The 17,868-nt window shown below is 44.3% G+C and overlaps 1 protein-coding gene across 1 annotated transcript in view; it reads right to left on the bottom strand.

The window, feature by feature from the left end:
* Window positions 1-3,153: 3,153 nt before the first annotated feature.
* Window positions 3,154-17,868, bottom strand: part of AHCY (adenosylhomocysteinase) — a 30,694-nt gene continuing 15,979 nt past the window's right edge. Inside the window, exons 6-10 of the mRNA XM_065849659.2 lie at window positions 16,873-17,080; window positions 15,907-15,994; window positions 14,885-15,002; window positions 8,117-8,311; window positions 3,154-4,151 (exon numbers count right to left, since the gene is read on the bottom strand). Of these exons, the coding sequence (XP_065705731.1) occupies window positions 4,020-4,151; window positions 8,117-8,311; window positions 14,885-15,002; window positions 15,907-15,994; window positions 16,873-17,080 (741 nt within the window). The 3' untranslated portion in view covers window positions 3,154-4,019. The remainder of the gene's footprint in view (window positions 4,152-8,116; window positions 8,312-14,884; window positions 15,003-15,906; window positions 15,995-16,872; window positions 17,081-17,868) is intronic.

The following is a 17,868-nucleotide window of genomic DNA, read 5'->3' as shown; positions in this document are numbered from 1 at the left end:
ACCCTGTCATTGGGCACCACTGAACAGTTTGGTCCATCCTCTGACACCCACCCTGGAGATATTTATAAACATTGAGATCCAGCTGAACAGCCCCAGCTCTCTCAGTCCCTCCTCATCAGAAAGATGCTCCAGACCTCTCAGCATCTTTGTAGCCTCCACTAGACTCCCTCCAGTAACCCCTTGTCCTTCTTAAACTGGGTATAGCACAAAGCACAGGAACACACACAGACCTGCACTGCATTTCCTCACTCTCAGCAGCTCCTTAAGCCTGCAAAATGGAAGCAAGATCTTGTGGCTCCTCATCCAAGTTACCTACACCACCAGCTACAGCACCTGTTGTAACAACCCAGTCCTCACTACATGCTTAATGTCACTCTTGAACACAACAGAAAAGATAACACCTGCTCCAGAAAGCTCCAGATTAGAGATCCTGAGATGTTCTGGTGATAACTCATCTAACATGCTTCAACAATGCTCCCAGTTTCTTCAGATCCAACAATATATTGAGGACCCTGCAGTCAGCAGGAGTTGCAGCTCTGCCATGATCAGCTCTCGCAACCGCGAGAGAAGTTTCATACCTACAGAGGATTCGGTGGAATTTTCTTCCCCAACAAATCGCCCTGATCTGGGGACCAAGACATCCACATGTCAGTCTGGCATGCCAGGCTAGTTCAGGTTTCTCTGGTCCTTCAGAATGACCACAGGTATTTTCTGCTTCTTGCACTTGAAGGAGCTAAGAAGAGCTATACAAAAGTTTGCCTTCCTCCGTGCACACACACTTTTCCCTGGAAACTGATTTACTGAAAAGGAGACAAGTTCAGCAACATCAGCACAGGTGCCAACTGTCATCTCAGCCCCATCAGGAACAGCCATGCAAGGCTGGCAGAGGTGACATGGGGCCTACAGGACACAGGGCAAGGCCAGAGACGCACTGGGGTTCCTGAGAGACCCATCAACCACTCCCAAAGTGCCCTTCTTAAATTCACAGTGCCTGCATATTCCTTTCTGAGGTAACAAGGATATTACTGGCAATCTTCTCAGACGATATGCACACAGCCAACACATGGCTAAGTCCCTCTCCCACCTCTCCTAGAAGAAATAAGAGGCTTTAGTCATTTCTGCAAGATTTCTCAGTGAAAAGATATTACAATTTCTGTATGGCACCTGCACAGGTATTTCTATCCAGGAAATCCTTGGAGATGAAATCCTGACCTGAAATATGAGAGCCCTAAACTGGTTGTAATAGTGTCATAACACAATTCACATGTGGCATTCATTTAATAGTCATAAAAGCAAGAAAACACAAAAATAGACTCTCCCCAGTGATCCAGTTCAGGCCCCTCTGCATCACTGGAAATCTTCTATTGGCTTTAATACATTTAAACACCTTCACTGCTCACCCTCTACCATCAGATAGATTTAGCTAATAACAGTCATACCCTTGCTGGTTTTGGCAGTTTCTCCAGTTAAAATATCCCTTCACTCTGCACAGCTGCCTCAAATAGGTAAATGACAGTATTGTACAACTTATAACTGTAATAGCCAGGAATCAACTATGAGAATATGCAGTCTCACTCTTGTGTTCCATTCGAATAAGTGTGGCATTTAAAAAACACACACCACCCACATATTAACTCAAAGGCAAATGGTCTTTCACCTGTAGAATGGAAATGGGAGCAGATGCATTTAAAGTAATTCAACAGCCAGTGACCTCTTGCTCTGAAAACATCCCAGAAATATCTGGCAGAGCCAGAGCACTTTAATCTAGAAGGTTTTGGTATTTAAAAGAGCTCCTTGCTATAAACGAGCACACCAGATGGTTGACTTGCCTTTATTCTTTTCGACTTGTTCAATATCCTTCTATTGCTATTACTATTGTCCAAGTGCAAGGGTTTAGTCAGAGATGTCGCTCTTTATCCACAAAACAGCATCTCAGTGGCAGGTCAGACAATATCACAGGCAACGGCCTTCACTGCCAAAAAGGGTCAAAAGGAGTTTGGCTCCAGTTATTAATAAAATACACATAGGAAGTAAGTTCTGGAGGGCAAGGAAAACAAGACCACCAAATGTTTGTCTGCTTTGCATTATTAACTTGATTTTGACTCAGAACAAACGCTGGCTCAAAACAAAATCTGGGCGTCAGCCTGATTACCAAGCAATTTAAAGGTGCTTCCAACATCTGCAATATTGCTACTAATAAGACGCTGTTCAGCTTACCTCTAAAATGCTGCTAACAGAGAAAATGAGCACATGCCTACGAATGTGGCCCATTTAATCTTTCCTTATGGAAATGATTTCGCAGTTGATGAAATGAAAACCGGAGTGTTACAGAACTGAGAGCTTTGCTGAGAGGTGGCTCTGGATGCTACAGGTGAAACAAGTAAAAGAACTGTGCTGTAGATTTTCTCAATGTCCTAAAGAGTTTCATCTCCCTGCTGTGGAGTTTCAGGGAATAAGACAAGCAGAAGCCATGTCAGCCCCCACCCACTTCCAAAGGATGCTTGCAGAACATTAAACCCTTTGTTTTCATCATTAGTAAGTTCAATGTATAATCCCCATTACTGACTACAGAATCATTGATGGTGGCTTTGTGGCACCCAAATTCAGTTAGAATTGGTGGGTTTTAGAGGCCAATGCAAAACAAAGCAATGAAAAAAGTTGCATACTGAGCAACACCTTGTTTACTCATCTCCTTTTTTTCCCTCCTCTAGTAGTTCACACTCTACACCATCTGTTTTAACTACTCCCTGACAACACACACCTGATGCTTGGACATCAGTCTTGGAGCACTTCAAGCATGTTTTATCTTACCAGACCTTTCATCATCTTACATCCAGAGCGGCCTGCTGTACAATGTTGACAAGAGGAGAGTGGCAAGAGAAGATTTCCTTGACATACATAGAGATAAATCTGTGTGTGCAGAGGGGAAAAGTATCTGTTTTCCTTTTCCCCTGTAAGATTCAACCCTCCAAATGTTCAAATAATGAGCAGCTTTTTCCAGCTCAAGTAAACAATGCAGACTAGCCACAGCACTGGTTGTTGCCTTTAGAAACCCCATGTGGATATTACACATTAAACATTTTCCATAGCTTAAGAACCACAAAAAAAGTAAATCCATGGCAAAATCCAAAGCATCTCACTACACAAAACAAGTCAGGCCACAGTCAGATCTTTAATAAAAGCACTTTGAGTCAGTGACAAACAAGACACAGCAGACGTGACAACCCAGAAAACACCAGTTGGGGTAGAAGTGTGCTGCTCAGAGCATTGAACAGGGTCCCTAAATGTAACCACCCCCTCAGCGGCTTCTCGGCTGTTCACAACACACTAGAAAGCTGCTAAAAAAAGTCACTCTTGCCTCACACCTCCTCAAGTTTATATGGAAGAAGCACAGAAGGGTCTTCGTTCAGATCAAAACCAATGGAGTAAATTAACCCAGGAAAAAAAAAGCACACCCCAGCTCTAATCTCCAATTAGGAGATGAAATTATTTTTATAGGAAGGGGACCAACATATATTCCTCCCTACTTTCTCCAGTTTCACAACACACACTTCAGCTATACCACCTTTGTGGAGAGAAGCCTGACACTGCCAGCCTCCTAAAAGGGTTCATCTAATTTGAGCAAGGCATGGCAGAAAGCATCTCCCTGTAGAAACCGCTCCCCATCCTGTCCATCCTATCCGTCAGTCTGTTCAAAGAGCTGTCAGCCACACACTTGACAAGATTATCCATTTTCTTTTAGCAATCTTGTGTCTTGCTCCCCTTATTGGGACAGCAGGAGCCAAGAAAAGGTGCGCAGGATCCTTTCCACCATGAGGTTAGCTAAGTAACCAATTCTAATTCCAAGAGTCACAGTGATTTTTCCCTGACAAATGAGGCTCTGAAGCTCCCTTGGTAAAAGTGAGGGGGTCTGTAGCACAGAGGGGCATGGCAAAGGGCTTGTTCTCAGGAGCCCAGCACACACAAGAGCTTTGGAAGGTTGTATCCCTGCACTTCGGTCTGTGGGTAGTGCCACCTGCTCAGTATCTGTAGTGGTCTGGCTTGAATGGCCCATCTCTTGATAAGCCCAGGTATTTGGCTTGCTTGTCACTCAGCTTCGTCAGCTTCACACACAGTTTATCCAGATGAGCAGCAGCCACAGCTTCATCCAGCTGGAAAACAAAACATTGGGTCAAGAATATTAGAATGGAGTCCTACTAGTTCACAGAATCCCAGAATATCAGGGACTGGAAGGGACCTGGAAAGCTCATCCAGTGCAATCCCTCCACCAGAGCAGGAACACCCAGCTGAGGTTCCACAGGAAGGTGTCCAGGTGGGTTTGAATGTCTGCAGAGAAGGAGACTCCACAACCTCCCTGGGCAGCCTGGACCAGGCTCTGCCACCCTCACCAGGAAGAAGGTTCTTCTCAAATTTAAGCAGAACCTCCTCTGTTCCAGTTTGCACCCATTGCCCCTTGTCCTGTCACTGGTTGTCACCGAGAAGAGCCTGGTTTCATCCTCCTGACACTCCCCCTTTCCATATTCATCCCCATGTATGAGTCACCCCTCAGTCTCCTCTTCTCCAGCTCCAGAGCCCCAGCTCCCTCAGCCTTTCCTCACACAGGAGATGCTCCACTCCCTTCAGCATCTTGGTGGCTGCGCTGGACTCTCTCCAGCAGTTCCCTGTCCTTCTGGAACTGAGGGGCCACAACTGGACACAATATTCCAGGTGTGGTCTCCCCAGGGCAGAGTAGAGGGGCAGGAGAACCTCTCTCAGCCTAGTTCAGGAAGTCATGGTCAATGGTGAGAAATGAATGTGAAAACCAATGGCAGCCCAAGGAGAACTTACCAGGCTGACACAGAACAGTCAGACAGCTCTTTTCCTGCCAACACACCTCACCCGCTTGAGAAAAGAGGCACCTGCTTTGAGCACAGAACTACATCCAGATGGAAAAGCCCCATGTTTTTGAGGGAGTTCAGTTAAGCTCAAGTGCAACAGACAACTTTATATAGTCAAGCCCATTTCAATCTCATTTACACATTCACATCCATCCAACAAGAAGAGAGATTGAACCATTCAGAGATAAGAATATCCAGTTCGGTAGAACAGTAAAGCCCCAGTCATGTTTCCACTACAAAGACACCTGGACATACTAGGTGATCATCTTACAATTTCAATACTCCCATCTTAGGAGTATTAAGAAATTCATTCCACAATCACTAATTCAGCAAGAATACTGGTATCTATTGGCATCGCTTTAATCAAGAATAAAGCCAAGGTGAGTTATGGGTTCAGAAATATGTTGATATATCTTATGGATCAGTTGGACATGAGGAAAAGGTTCTTCACCCAAAGGTGCTGGACACTGAACAGGCTCCCAGGAAGGTGTCACGGCCCCAACCTGACAGTGTTCAAGAAGAGACTGGACAACATCCTCAGACACACGGGGTGACCTGTGGGGCTGTGTCCTGGTTTTGTTAAAAACAAGTTTCTCTTTTAGTGAATTTGCCTGTCAGCTAATGCTTCATATCAGCTGCATCTTCCTGGAGAACCAGATCCATGTTTTGGTAAACATAGCAATGGAATGGGAAGTTATTGATAAGCATGGATGGACATCTCACCAGAGGGGCAATGAGAAACAGGGGACCAAGAAACTGACCAACTGCGTATAACATTCCATTCACGTGAATACTTCATATAAGTGGGAGATCACGAGGATCTCATTCCTTTTTTGCCCTTTTCCCTTCTTTTTCCCTTTTCCTTATGGCTGACATTAGGAGAGGACCTTGCGAGTCGTCCCTGTGAACTGAGGCCCAGTGACAGACTGAATCCAGCTCCGGTTGGCTGCAGAGTCCAGTCCAGGACTATGGGTGCCAGCTCTGCAGTTGCTGGGACTTTCCAGATTGGTTTTGTATATTTTGCATTATTTTCTCTATTCTTATTAGTAGCATTAGTAAAACATTTTTAATTTTTCCAACTGTCTTCTCTCTGTCCTTCTTTCCCTCCCGATCGCCTGTGCTGAGTGGGAAGGGGGGAGATGGAGGGCCTAAAAGGGGAGAGGAGTGGAGGTTAACAACACATCTGCCAGGGTTTTATTGTCACCCTGCAATCAAAACCCTCAACACATAACAAGCAACTACTCTAAAGTAACCCCGTTGTAATGAACCAGGTAAAAAGCTACATCTGTAGAGACTCATTCACTGCAGCTCAACCTGCTCATAGTATGTAATATGGAATTGCCAACATCTCTAGAGAACAAACACAGCTAAAGATGTAAAAGACAAAATTAAAAGCATTAGACAAAGTGGTGGAAGAATGTGGAAAGGAACTGTGAAAGTCACCACACATAAGAGTCAGGAAAAACATGAAAGAAAGAAAAGCTAACTGGTAGGACTGTGTTTAGAAGCAAAACAAGTATTTCAGCTTAGTAGATCCTGCCAAAACAAAAGAGTTTAAAATGGAATGACACGTGAAGATCTGAAAGGTGCATTTCCAGCAAGTTTAAGAAAGATTACACCCACTTGAAAAAGAGCTGAGTTCCTGACATTTCCCAAATCAGCTTCTCAAACTGCAGCACAGATCAGCTGTTTCAGAGCTGCTTGAGCTTGAGGATGTCAAGAGTTAGATAAAAAGCTACACAAATTTATACAAGGGTAAGCTGACACTTACCTTAAAATCAGATAGCTGAGCATAAGAACCAACAGATTTGGTGCCAAGAACATGGACACAACAGTTTGCCCAGATTTCCAGGAATAGCCATTGTAGAAATGGGTGTATGTTTGTAACAGCTGAGCAAAGCGATGTTATTGCAGTCAAAGGAAGCGCAATGTAAGGTATTCAGTAATTCTTAGATTTACATTTGGACCTCAATGTTACTACACAGAGCAAGGAAAGATACCAGTCAGAAAATTATCACAGAAAGCCCTTCTGCCCATCTTCTGTTGGTTCTGACAAGACAACTGTTTTATTCTTTGAAATGCTCTATGGAGTGCAGAGTGAACAGAATATTTTGTCACAGTATATGAACCTGAGAGATCTCTGCCATGTGCTCCATTAACACAACTGATCCGGGCATTCCTTCTCATTGCCAGGTCAGGCATACTTACTAAAAATTGTTATTCAGGAAGAGTATGAAGCCACATTTTATTAGCAACACTGGACTATAATTTTCAAGATAACTGTCAACAAAACCTTTCCTTTAAAGATCATGTGTGAGTTTGCTGATCAACTCCTACACTGTAATTTTGGTATGCTTGAACATTAACAGGTAGATTTGGAAGTTCTTCAGCAAACACTTCATAAGTAAGCCCACACATATATATCCTGTACTCCCCAAATAAATATTTTCACATTTAGTCTCACACTTGTTTGCATTTCAAAGGCAGTGGGATTTAACTCCAGCACTTTCTTCAATGGCCATCTCAAATTCTCAGGTTTGTTTTGGAAAATTAAAACCAGGTTAGTTTTATGAAAGGAATTTTTAAGTTGTGACATGATCCAGATTTTTCCAAGAACAAAGAATGCAGAGAGAGAAGTTTAAAGGGAAACCTGAGGGAATATGACATTAATATTTTGTGACGTTATTAGGAACAGACTGTGGTAAGCTCTGCTCAGGTGCAAATGGGACCCAGACTCTATCAACTGCAGTAGAAGTAATTCCCATTTTCACTCCAGCTTCAGCTCTGCCCCACTAGACATTGCTGGGTACGTATGTGAACATTTGCCGTGAACACTGGAGTTGAACTCATCTCCAGAGGCCCCTTCCAACCCCAACCATTCTGTGGTTCTGTGATCCTGTGACGTTCAGCAGAAGGAATGGGTTGGTTGGGAGAAGCTCCCTGACTACCCTGAGGCAGCAAAGGGCTTCTCAGCACCATAGGGAAGAGCCCCAGGTCAAGCCAAAAAGTGACTAGACAATCCTATCACATATATCAGCTCTGCACAACAGGTCAGCCACAAAAACCAGCCCTCTGCAGACTCCACTGGACCAAAGCCAACTGTTCACTGAAGGACAGAAGCTCCTTGACACAACATTTAGTAGGAAAATTAACTCAAAGCACAAATACAATCAATCTGCATGATCATGTCTGAAGTTGGTTTCCTTAGCAGCTTGCATCTTCCTGCTATTCTAACTCACCTTCTTTGGCAGGAAATGGACTCCGACAGAGTACTTGTCACTGTTGGTCCACAGCTCGATCTGTGCCAGCACTTGGTTGGTGAAGGAGTTGCTCATAACGAAGCTGGGGTGACCCATGGCACAGCCCAGGTTGACCAAGCGGCCCTCAGCGAGCAGGATGATGTGACGGCCGTTCCTCAGCTTATAGCGATCCACCTGTGTGGGGAAAAGCAAGAGCAGTGCCATGTCAGGGTGAAGAGAGCATTTTAAATCATGCAAAGCTTGGTGGGCTTTCTTCCAACATCAACAGTTCAGCAGTGGCCTTGCAGCACAGACTTGGATTACAATTGAGACACCTCTCCCTCAATTCCCAGTCTGTGTTTGAGAAGCCTGTAGGTATTTGAGACTTGACACAACATGAATCTGAGCATCTCCTTCACATTTAACCACAAGTGTGATGGGAGCAGCTGAGGGACCTGGGGGGTTCAGCTGGAGCACAGGAGCTGAGGGGAGACCTTCTGATCTCTGAACTGCCTGAAAGGAGCTTGGAGCCAGGGGGGGTCGGGCTCTGCTCGCCAGGAACAAGGGCCAGGAGCAGAGGAAGCAGCCTCAAGTTGCACCAGGGGAGGTTGAGGTTGGATATTAGGAAAAAATTCTTCCCGGAAAGATAACGTCACTCAGTATGTGCCTCAACTGTCTGGGCCAGAGGAGGCTCCTGCAATGGTAAAAGTTGTCACTAGTGATTCTCTCCCCTGTCATCACACCTGTAGGGGGTTATAAAGTCCACCATGAAAGGTGAACATGGCCTATAAGTTACCAGAATATTCAGTACTCACTGGTATGTATTGCTCATGTCATGATAAGCATATGGGAGCAGAGCCAACCTTTGGAAGACTTAAAAAATGATCAACAACCTACTCTGTCAAAGGTTAATGCCTTAGACAAATCCATTTATTTTATGCTGTCATGGCACAGCAACTGTGAAAGAGCTAAAAGGGTCCATCCCCACAGCTGTCTTCATACTTTTCGTCTCAAAAGTTAATTAATATGAAGCAAAACACCACTTTGTTTTATTCTTAAAGCTTTGTCCTGTAAGTTAAAAGCCATAAAGGATGAAGCTTTAATTATAACAACACCACTTTCAGAAAAAACACCTTTGTGCAGGGCCTTAGCAGAGACATAGTAAGTAAATCAACAGAAACCATTTTATTAGAACAGGTATTTTGCCTTCAGAGCCAGTCTGTGCCTCCACCTGTCTTAACTATGCTCCAATCCCAGCACTATTTTCTACTTCTTGGGTTCGAACAGATTGTGTTTTCAGCACAACACCTGCAGACAGTAACCACCTCAAACAGAAGCCCTAGATAACATTCTGAATTTCCTCAGGTCCAACAGCAGCACAGCCAGGTAGGGTTAGCAAGAAAGCTCTCCAGTGAGCAGGCATCACATTTCTTACGGATGTCTATTCTCCAGTGTGGACCAGCAGTGACAGCGCTCAGTCTGCCCAAAAAATACCGTCTGTGCTGCCATAAGATGATGGGAGAAAGCAATGAAACCAAGAAGGGAGCAGCCAGAAAGCAGAACTCTAAATCCCTGAGAACAGCTACAACAGTACTTTTATTAAGCACTGTATTTACAGATTAAACTACTACAAGGTAGCAGTTAAGTGACATTTAGGTTTTGAAGTCTGAATCAAGTGGCTTGGGTGTCAAGATACTATATCCATGATACCCACACAGCTGGCACCAGGACAGCTGCTGGTTTGGGCACAGAATGGTGTACCTTGCCCAATCTGTTGATATAACCCATTCAATGCACAGGGTAACACAGGCAACACAAATTAGTGTCTTTGCACAGAAAGAAATATGAAATAGCAGTGGTATCAGCAGATGTGTAAGTGAAAACACATCTTGCCTACAGGTATCTAAAGAGTCTGATTTATAAGCTCACGAAAATGCTAGAGAAGTAGAACTCAAGTTATGTGAGCATTACATTCATCTCCACGCTTACACAAACGCCTCTTCCCTTGCGCCATCAGCATTTAGCTTGCTCTGGACTTTCCGTCTGCTTTACACACCATGATAGAGGAATAACTTATTTTCAGAGCCAAAGCCCACTGATCCCAGCCTGACCTTTCCCTCCCCTCTAGAGCTGAGCTTGTGCTACACATCAGTCTCTAACACCAGATTGCAGCTAAGCGGGAGTGCACTGAAAACCGTTACTCAAAACAACATGCCAGCTTTTCAGTAATAAGCCCATTTCTTCCTTGACTGTACTTTAAAAGCAAAGTCAGAATGGCACAATAAGATTTTTTACTTTCCCAAGTATTAAATGCTTCTTACACCAGCTCACCACTTGTTAATGGAGACCACATGGTACTGAAAACTATCATGTTGGACACATTCATAATTACTTTGTACCTCTAGGTGAAGCCTGGCAACCCTCAGCTCTGGTATCACAGTATCACAGTATCACAGTATGTTTGGGATTGGAAGGGACCTCAAAAGATCATCTAGTCCAATCCCCCTGCTGGAGCAGGAACGCCTAGGTGAGGTCACACAGGAATGTGTCCAGGCGGGCTTTGAATGTCTCCAGGGAAGGAGACTCCACAACCTCCCTGGGCAGCCTGTTCCAGTGCTCTGTTACCCTCACTGAGAAGAAGTTCTTTCTCAAATTTAAGTGGAACCTCTTGTGTTCCAGCTTGATCCCATTGCCCCTTGTCCTATCATTGTTTGCCACTGAGAAGAGCCTGACTCCATCCTCATGGCACTCACCCTTTATATATTTATAAACATTAATAAGGTCACCCCTCAGTCTCCTCTTCTCCAAACTAAAGAGCCCCAGCTCCCTCAGCCTTTCTTCATAAGGGAGATGCTCCACTCCCTTAATCATCTTTGTTGCCCTACGCTGGACCCTCTCCAGCAGTTCCCTGTCCTTCTTGAACTGAGGGGCCCAGAACTGAACACAATATTCCAGATGGGGTCTCACCAGGGCGGAGTAGAGGGGAAGGAGGACCTCTCTCGATCTACTGACCACCCCCCTTGTAATACACCCAAGGATGCCATTAGCCTTCCTGGCCACAAGGGCACAGTGCTGGCTCATGGTCATCCTGTTGTCCACCAGGACCCCCAGGTCCCTTTCCCCTACACTGCTCTCTAATAGGTCATGCCCCAACCTATACTGGAACTTGGGATTGTTCCTGCCCAGATGCAGGACTCTACACTTTCCCTTGTTAAATTCCATCAGATTATCCCCCGCCCAACTCTCCAGCCTGTCCAGGTCCCGCTGGATGGCGGCACAGCCTTCTGGCGTGTCAGCCACTCCTCCCAGCTTAGTGTCATCAGCAAACTTGCTGATAGTACACTCAATTCCCTCGTCTAAATCATTAATGAATATATTGAATAATATTGGCCCCAGTACTGACCCCTGAGGCACTCCACTAGATACTGGCCTCCAACTGGACTCCGCACCATTGACCACCACTCTCTGGCTTCTCTCTTTAAGCCAGTTTGCAACCCACCTCACTACTCTATTGTCGAGACCACACCTCCTCAATTTAGCTGTGAGGATGCTGTGGTATTAATTCTCTTATCAGGAAACAGATGTCTTCATAGGCAGTTAGAGATTTTTTGCTCTTGTAATATATTCCCCTCCCTGCTATGGGGGATAAAAAAAGGCTGTCAAATCTTAGTACAAGTTTGAATATTCAGAGAGTTGGTACTTGGCATTACAAAGCACAGAATACCTCACCCAGAACACTGATATGAGAAAACATACGTGATTCTAAAGACAAGTGCAAGATGCCACAGCTCTTACCACAGGACTGACCTTCCCTTCAGGGCCCCCATAAGACTGGGGACAAGATGACCACATAAGAGTCCCCTTCATGAATCTGAGCAACAAAACCAAGGAATCAGCAATAGCCTAAGTAGCAGACTGATGATTTCCTTCCCAAATTTCAGTGTAAGAGCAATTCTATCCATTTCTTGTAATGAATCATCACTGTTGCCCTGAAAAAGGTCTCAACACATGCAGATGAATGTCTGTGCAGGTCGGGAGGGACAGAAGCTGCAGGACACCCCCTGGGAGCTTGTTTTTAAACCTAAACTTAATGCATGACCCAGAAAAGTTAAACCATTTCAAATCTCTCCTTCAAGCCTTTATTTTGTTTCAAACATGGAATCTGGGGCTATAAAGTCAAGTCTTCCTTCTCAGTTTTGCACCCCCCTCTTGAAACAAGTAAGTTTTTGGGATGCGTGTATGTTTTAGTCCAGTCCTGCTCAATTGCCCAGCAGCTCTGGCAATCAGGCTTGGTAAAGGAGCACAGAGAATGAAAACAGCAAAGAATAATGAAGCTTTTGCACAGCAGAACTTGTTCACGTACCACCTGCTCAGCTGGTCCCTCCTTACCTTGTCACATAGGTCTGAAGTCTTTTAGAAATAACAAATCCAAACAGACAAAACGGAGCATAGGAACATACCATTAGCACAGTGTAGCTACATATGGCATTAAATACACCAAGAACAGAGTCCAGCTGGAGATTCAAACTACTACACAGTGCTGCAGATTCACTGCCAGAAGTCAAGAAAACCCAAGTACTCACCTGAGCCAGGGACTGGCAGTAATCAAATCTACAGGTCACCCTCACTTCAGTAAAGCTTCAAACACATGGAATGACCATGTAAAAATCACATTTATCTCTAGGTACATCCCATCCCCAGCAGTAACCGGAATATGGGTAAGGAAGAGTACAAGAACAGCTCAAGGGTGACGTGCTATTTCCCCCAGTTTCCCTCTCAGCTTCAGATCTGTGGATCAAGCCGAGACAGAGTTGGTCCACTCAGAAACATCTTTTACAGACTTTAGCTAATGACTTAAACATACACATCTGCAGCACTCACAGCATGGTGGGCAGCTATTTTCAGAGTTTTTCTCTGTAAGCAGGTTCCTCCTTCAGGTCCCTCTGACCCTCCGGCTTGTGACAGCAGCGGTTTATCTAACTGACCAGAGACTCAGGGTAAGAGGCAGGTCTCCAGCATTAATGCATATGGATGATCTGGACTCTAATTCCATTCCTTTAATAAGGTAATACTCTGCTTTTAACCAGAAACTTGTTAGAGTTTTCATACCTTGGACTAGACTGTACCTCATTGCATCTAATACATCTATGACAGAATGACTCCTCCCATCCAGAGAATATAAAGAAACAGGGACTACGACATCCATCAATAATGACACTTAGAATTCTTCATATGGACTTTAAGAGCCACATTGAATGGCCATGTGCAGGTAGTTTGTATATTACCACATTAACATTCAATTTAGCCTTCAGCATTTACTTTTTGAGCAGTTTCAGTTTTAGTTTTAAAACCCAAGCTACCCAAAAGCAAGCAGGGAGCTGCACACTCCTCTAGGACGAGAGCCAGCGAGCAAAGTCAGCTCCACACTGGGTTCATAGCCAAGAACAGACCTGAATGCAGTGAGAACTTGAGGGTCTAAACTTCACACCTAGTTGAGCCCATGTAGAGTGCCCAACAGCACACAGGATACTGAAAAGACTCACACCTGCTTAGTAAGAATTTGATGTGGGCAGCAAATCAGTCACAGGGAAGTTATGAAAATTGGAAGGGTAGACCGAGATCTACTAGGACATACATTTTGGGTGTGGTGTTTCTAAAAAGTAGAAAGCCTGCCCCAGAATCCTGTTATCAAACACATTCCCACTTCAAAATGTAACCAGAAGTCCCACGCCAAGTCAGACAGAGCCTGGTTTGCTTTGTGATGCTCTCCCTCAGTGCTGGTGTTACAAAACAGTTTTGATTCAGTTTACTTTTGTTTTGCTGTTCTGGGATGCACAGTTGAAAAGCTGACACTTTTAGATCCCTGTTTTCCTTTGTAGCTTGAGCCACAGCTTGAAATAAACACACAGTGGGAATGCAAGCTGAACAAGGATAAAACATCTCGCCTTGGCTGTCCATGCACAGATTTCTGGTCTCCACAGGTTTCTAAAAGAAGCCACTGAGTCTGGAAGAGAAGTCTGAGTTTGGCAAAGCTCCAGATGGGCTTTCCTGACACTTCAGGCTCCAAGTAGAAAAATGCTTTGAAAACAAAGAGGTGTGAATTTTTTCAAACCTTGGCAGAATCCCAGAGGATGTTCCCTTGAGATTTACTCTAATCCTGGCACTCTGCATCAGGACTGTTCTGGTTCAGGGCACTACATGAGCAAGCAGCTTCCTGAGAGGAAATTCAGAGCAGCCACCATGCAGTCTGTGGGCTCTGTTCTTAATAAGTTTTATACAGTCTCTCTTGGTCTGTTCTGTATTTGTTGTCTAACTTGCTTTTTGAATGAGGTATTGTTTCCAGCTGGAAGCTATCGAAGTAAGCACATTTCTATACCTCCTCACTATACCCCAAACATCAAAGCTAACTTGAACTTGATGCCATTGTCTACACCACCACCACTAAGGGGTAGGCTCTTGTTTGTCAAAGTAGGAACACACGTAGAAAGATGCATCCACACCAGGCACCTCTCACCAGAGACCACACTGTACAGCTGGGCACCAGTTGGAATCAATTGCTTTAATGCCAACACAAGAATACAATGTGCAGCTTGTTCCAGGTTAATTGGGGATGAGCAGAATCTCCATTCTGCCCATCCCAAAGCAACAGCAGCTTCCAAGAAAGCCAGAAACAAAGTACCTGGAAATAAATATCCTCCTTTCTGGAAATAGACACTGAGTAGCTAGTGCTGCTTTCTAGCAGGAGAGTTTGTGCCAAGGCCATCTTACCTGAGGTTTAACATTCACCGCCTCTACCGCATTTTCATTCAGCCACTTTGCATCCACTTCCACATCAAAATGGCCAATATTGCACACTATGGCATCATCCTTCATCTGCTCAAAGTGCCTGAAAAAAAGTTAGATCAAAAGTTAATGCACAAAAATTTCTTCTTCAGCACTTCAGCTCTGGTCCATAGTTCTGCTTAAGGAGAAATTAAGTTTCCTTTCCTGGCTCACTGGCTGCATTTGACTCTCACAAGATGTGCGAGTCTCGTAATCTTCCAGGTATGAAAAGTCTACTGGGAAAAACCCTCAAGCTTCTAGGGAAGGACACTTCCCAAGGATACGAGAGGTTATTGGAGACAAAATAATTTCCCAGTACAAAAAGTAAAATGTTTTATTTAATTGGTCAAAACTAAAATGCCCACAGTTATTTCTTTCTTATACAGAAGAAATGGTTTTCTTCATGACTTTCAAGTTTCCAGCAGTTTTACAGCTCTAGAGACTAATGGACTTAACTCCTCCCACTTAGTCTGACCTTCCATTAAAACATGTTTAATAACAGGAAAGATAGGAATGAGCTTGTGCAGAGTAGAGGGGCTATAAACTGAGATCTAGGAAGCAATAACAAACCTGCAGGGTAGTTTACTGAGAACAGGCTAGTTTCAAGTCTATGCATACTCACAGATGGGTTCACTTTCAACCTTTTCTTTTCAATTTCATCTACCTCCTCTTTCATTCACATTTATCTATCCTGACACAAAATTTAGCCCTGATGTTCTCGTTCTCCAAAAGTCCATCTATCCCTCTACACCTTTTGTTTCACCATCATTACACCTGTAAGACAAAACCAATTGCAACATGGCAACATCCAGCAGAACTGAAAGATCAAAGCCCCCATTTCTCACTAAACTCATGTCCAGAAATGAGACTGTGTGCTAACTCTCACCATACTGTTGACAATTTATGACTGCATTAAAAAATCTTAATGTACATGTATGCTTTCACTAAAGCAAGTGGTTACACCATACCCGCCCTGAATAATGTCAGTGCAGCCGGTGGTAGTAACAAAGATATTGCCTTCTTTGCAGGCTTCCTCCATGGTTGTAACTTCATAACCTGAAAAGAGAGAAAAAGTTACTCATCTACTCAACCACCAGCACTTATTAAACAAATGGGTTACAATATTACGAGTAGAAAAGTATAAATGGAAGTCTGTGCCAACACCTGATCTATGGATTGTGCAAAGTAGAGGGTATACTCATATTAATACCAACACAGCACAAAGACATCTACTCCTCACCTGCTTCCAATCTGCAGATCTATACATTAGTGTCTTGTGTCCATAGGTGTAATATCTGGCACAGCACTCAGACAGGATTCAGGGGGTGAAGTTTGCACAGGGAAGTGCACCCACAACACCTGCAAGTTCCAGTGGGGTGTGAAGAGAAATGGGATAAACTGGTACTGAGAAGCACAGTTCCATGAGGCACCCACAGAAGAGAAGGAGTGCAGGGGCCAGAGCACACCATGAGCACAGCTGCGAAGGCAGAAAACATGGCACTGCTCTCCAAAAATATCTCCTGTAGGCCTGGTGTTTTACTGTGGAGGTACTCTAGTGAAGTATTAACCCACTCTGGAGGTTAGAGTTGCACAACTTGAAGATAATGAGCCCATTCAAAACCAGGCTTCCAAGGTTATGAAACAGGGGCCTTACTCCACTATGGTCTCTACATCCTTGGCTCTGAACACATCATCAAGGTCAATATTCATAAACTCCTTCCTCAGCTGTAAGGAAAGAGTTTCTACAGTTAAACTGGAGTGACCACTACTTGAACAGTGAGAGAGGGTTGAAAACCACTGAAACTTTCTTGGCCAACTCTCATTTATTGCCCTGCACTGACATGCAGAGACCTTCGTCAGCTGCATCAATTCCACATCTCCTTCAGCTCTCCCTCCATCAGCTGCATCGATTTCACATCTCCTTCAGCTCTCACCTTCCATAGCTGCCTGCAGTGCGTTGATGGGGTCGATCTCTGTGATGATGACTCTGGCTCCGAAGCTGCGCAGGGCCTGAGCGCAGCCCTTGCCCACGTCTCCGTAACCTGCCACCACGGCCACTTTTCCAGCAATCATGACATCTGTGGCACGCTTGATGCCATCGATGAGGGACTCTCTGCAACCATAGAGGTTATCAAACTTGCTCTGTGGAAGAAAAAGGAGCAGTTTCCAAATTGATGAAAGTCAGTCACATAAAAATTCCTTAGAGAAACAAAATGGACTCATATGCAAGTACTAAAAGTACTTAGCTGACTGTCAGCCTCCTGGTTTTAACCTCAGTGAAGGATGGTAAGAAGATAACCTGGTTTGATGTTTTTATCCCATTTCAATACATGTGGTTATACCAGACACAGGTTTCAGCACAGCCCCGGTGAGACACGTTTCATAAATAAGTTGTGTCTACTGACTAGGGCTTGGGCTTGTTAAAAGTTTACTATGGGTAACTTGAATTTACCAAGTAAAAGCACAAATGATTCCTGCGTACAGAAGTAGGTCTGAGTTCCTTAACCAGATGTTCATCAGTTCTGTTGCTGTTTGTCAGACAATTAACTTAACCAAGAGCCACGGGCAGGCAAAAAACACCAGTAGAATATCTGGCCAATTGGTTAGCACACATTCTTAGCTTTGCAAGACACATGCACCCTGCAGAAGCAACAAGTTGCCCACATCAACCACGAGAAATCGGTTCCTGCATCCCAGGAAGATCAAAATTACATCTTCCCCCAGCAACGGTTACACTAACACTGCCAGATCTAGAACAATCCAGCAGGTATCCACTCACAATACTGGTCACTGCAAACAAGAACCCCTGATTTTCACCTCCTAATGCCCGATTGCACAACATCCTCCTGCGGTCACATTAACACAAGCTTAACGGCCTGACCTCCAAATCAAAATTCCTCTGTTAAGTCAGACATCAAATAGTACTCCAC

Source organism: Patagioenas fasciata, chromosome 16 (assembly GCF_037038585.1).
Source record: "Patagioenas fasciata isolate bPatFas1 chromosome 16, bPatFas1.hap1, whole genome shotgun sequence".
Taxonomy (NCBI): domain Eukaryota; kingdom Metazoa; phylum Chordata; class Aves; order Columbiformes; family Columbidae; genus Patagioenas; species Patagioenas fasciata.
The sequence above is the reverse complement of the archived record's forward strand: the minus strand, read 5'-3'. Positions and strand labels throughout refer to the sequence as shown.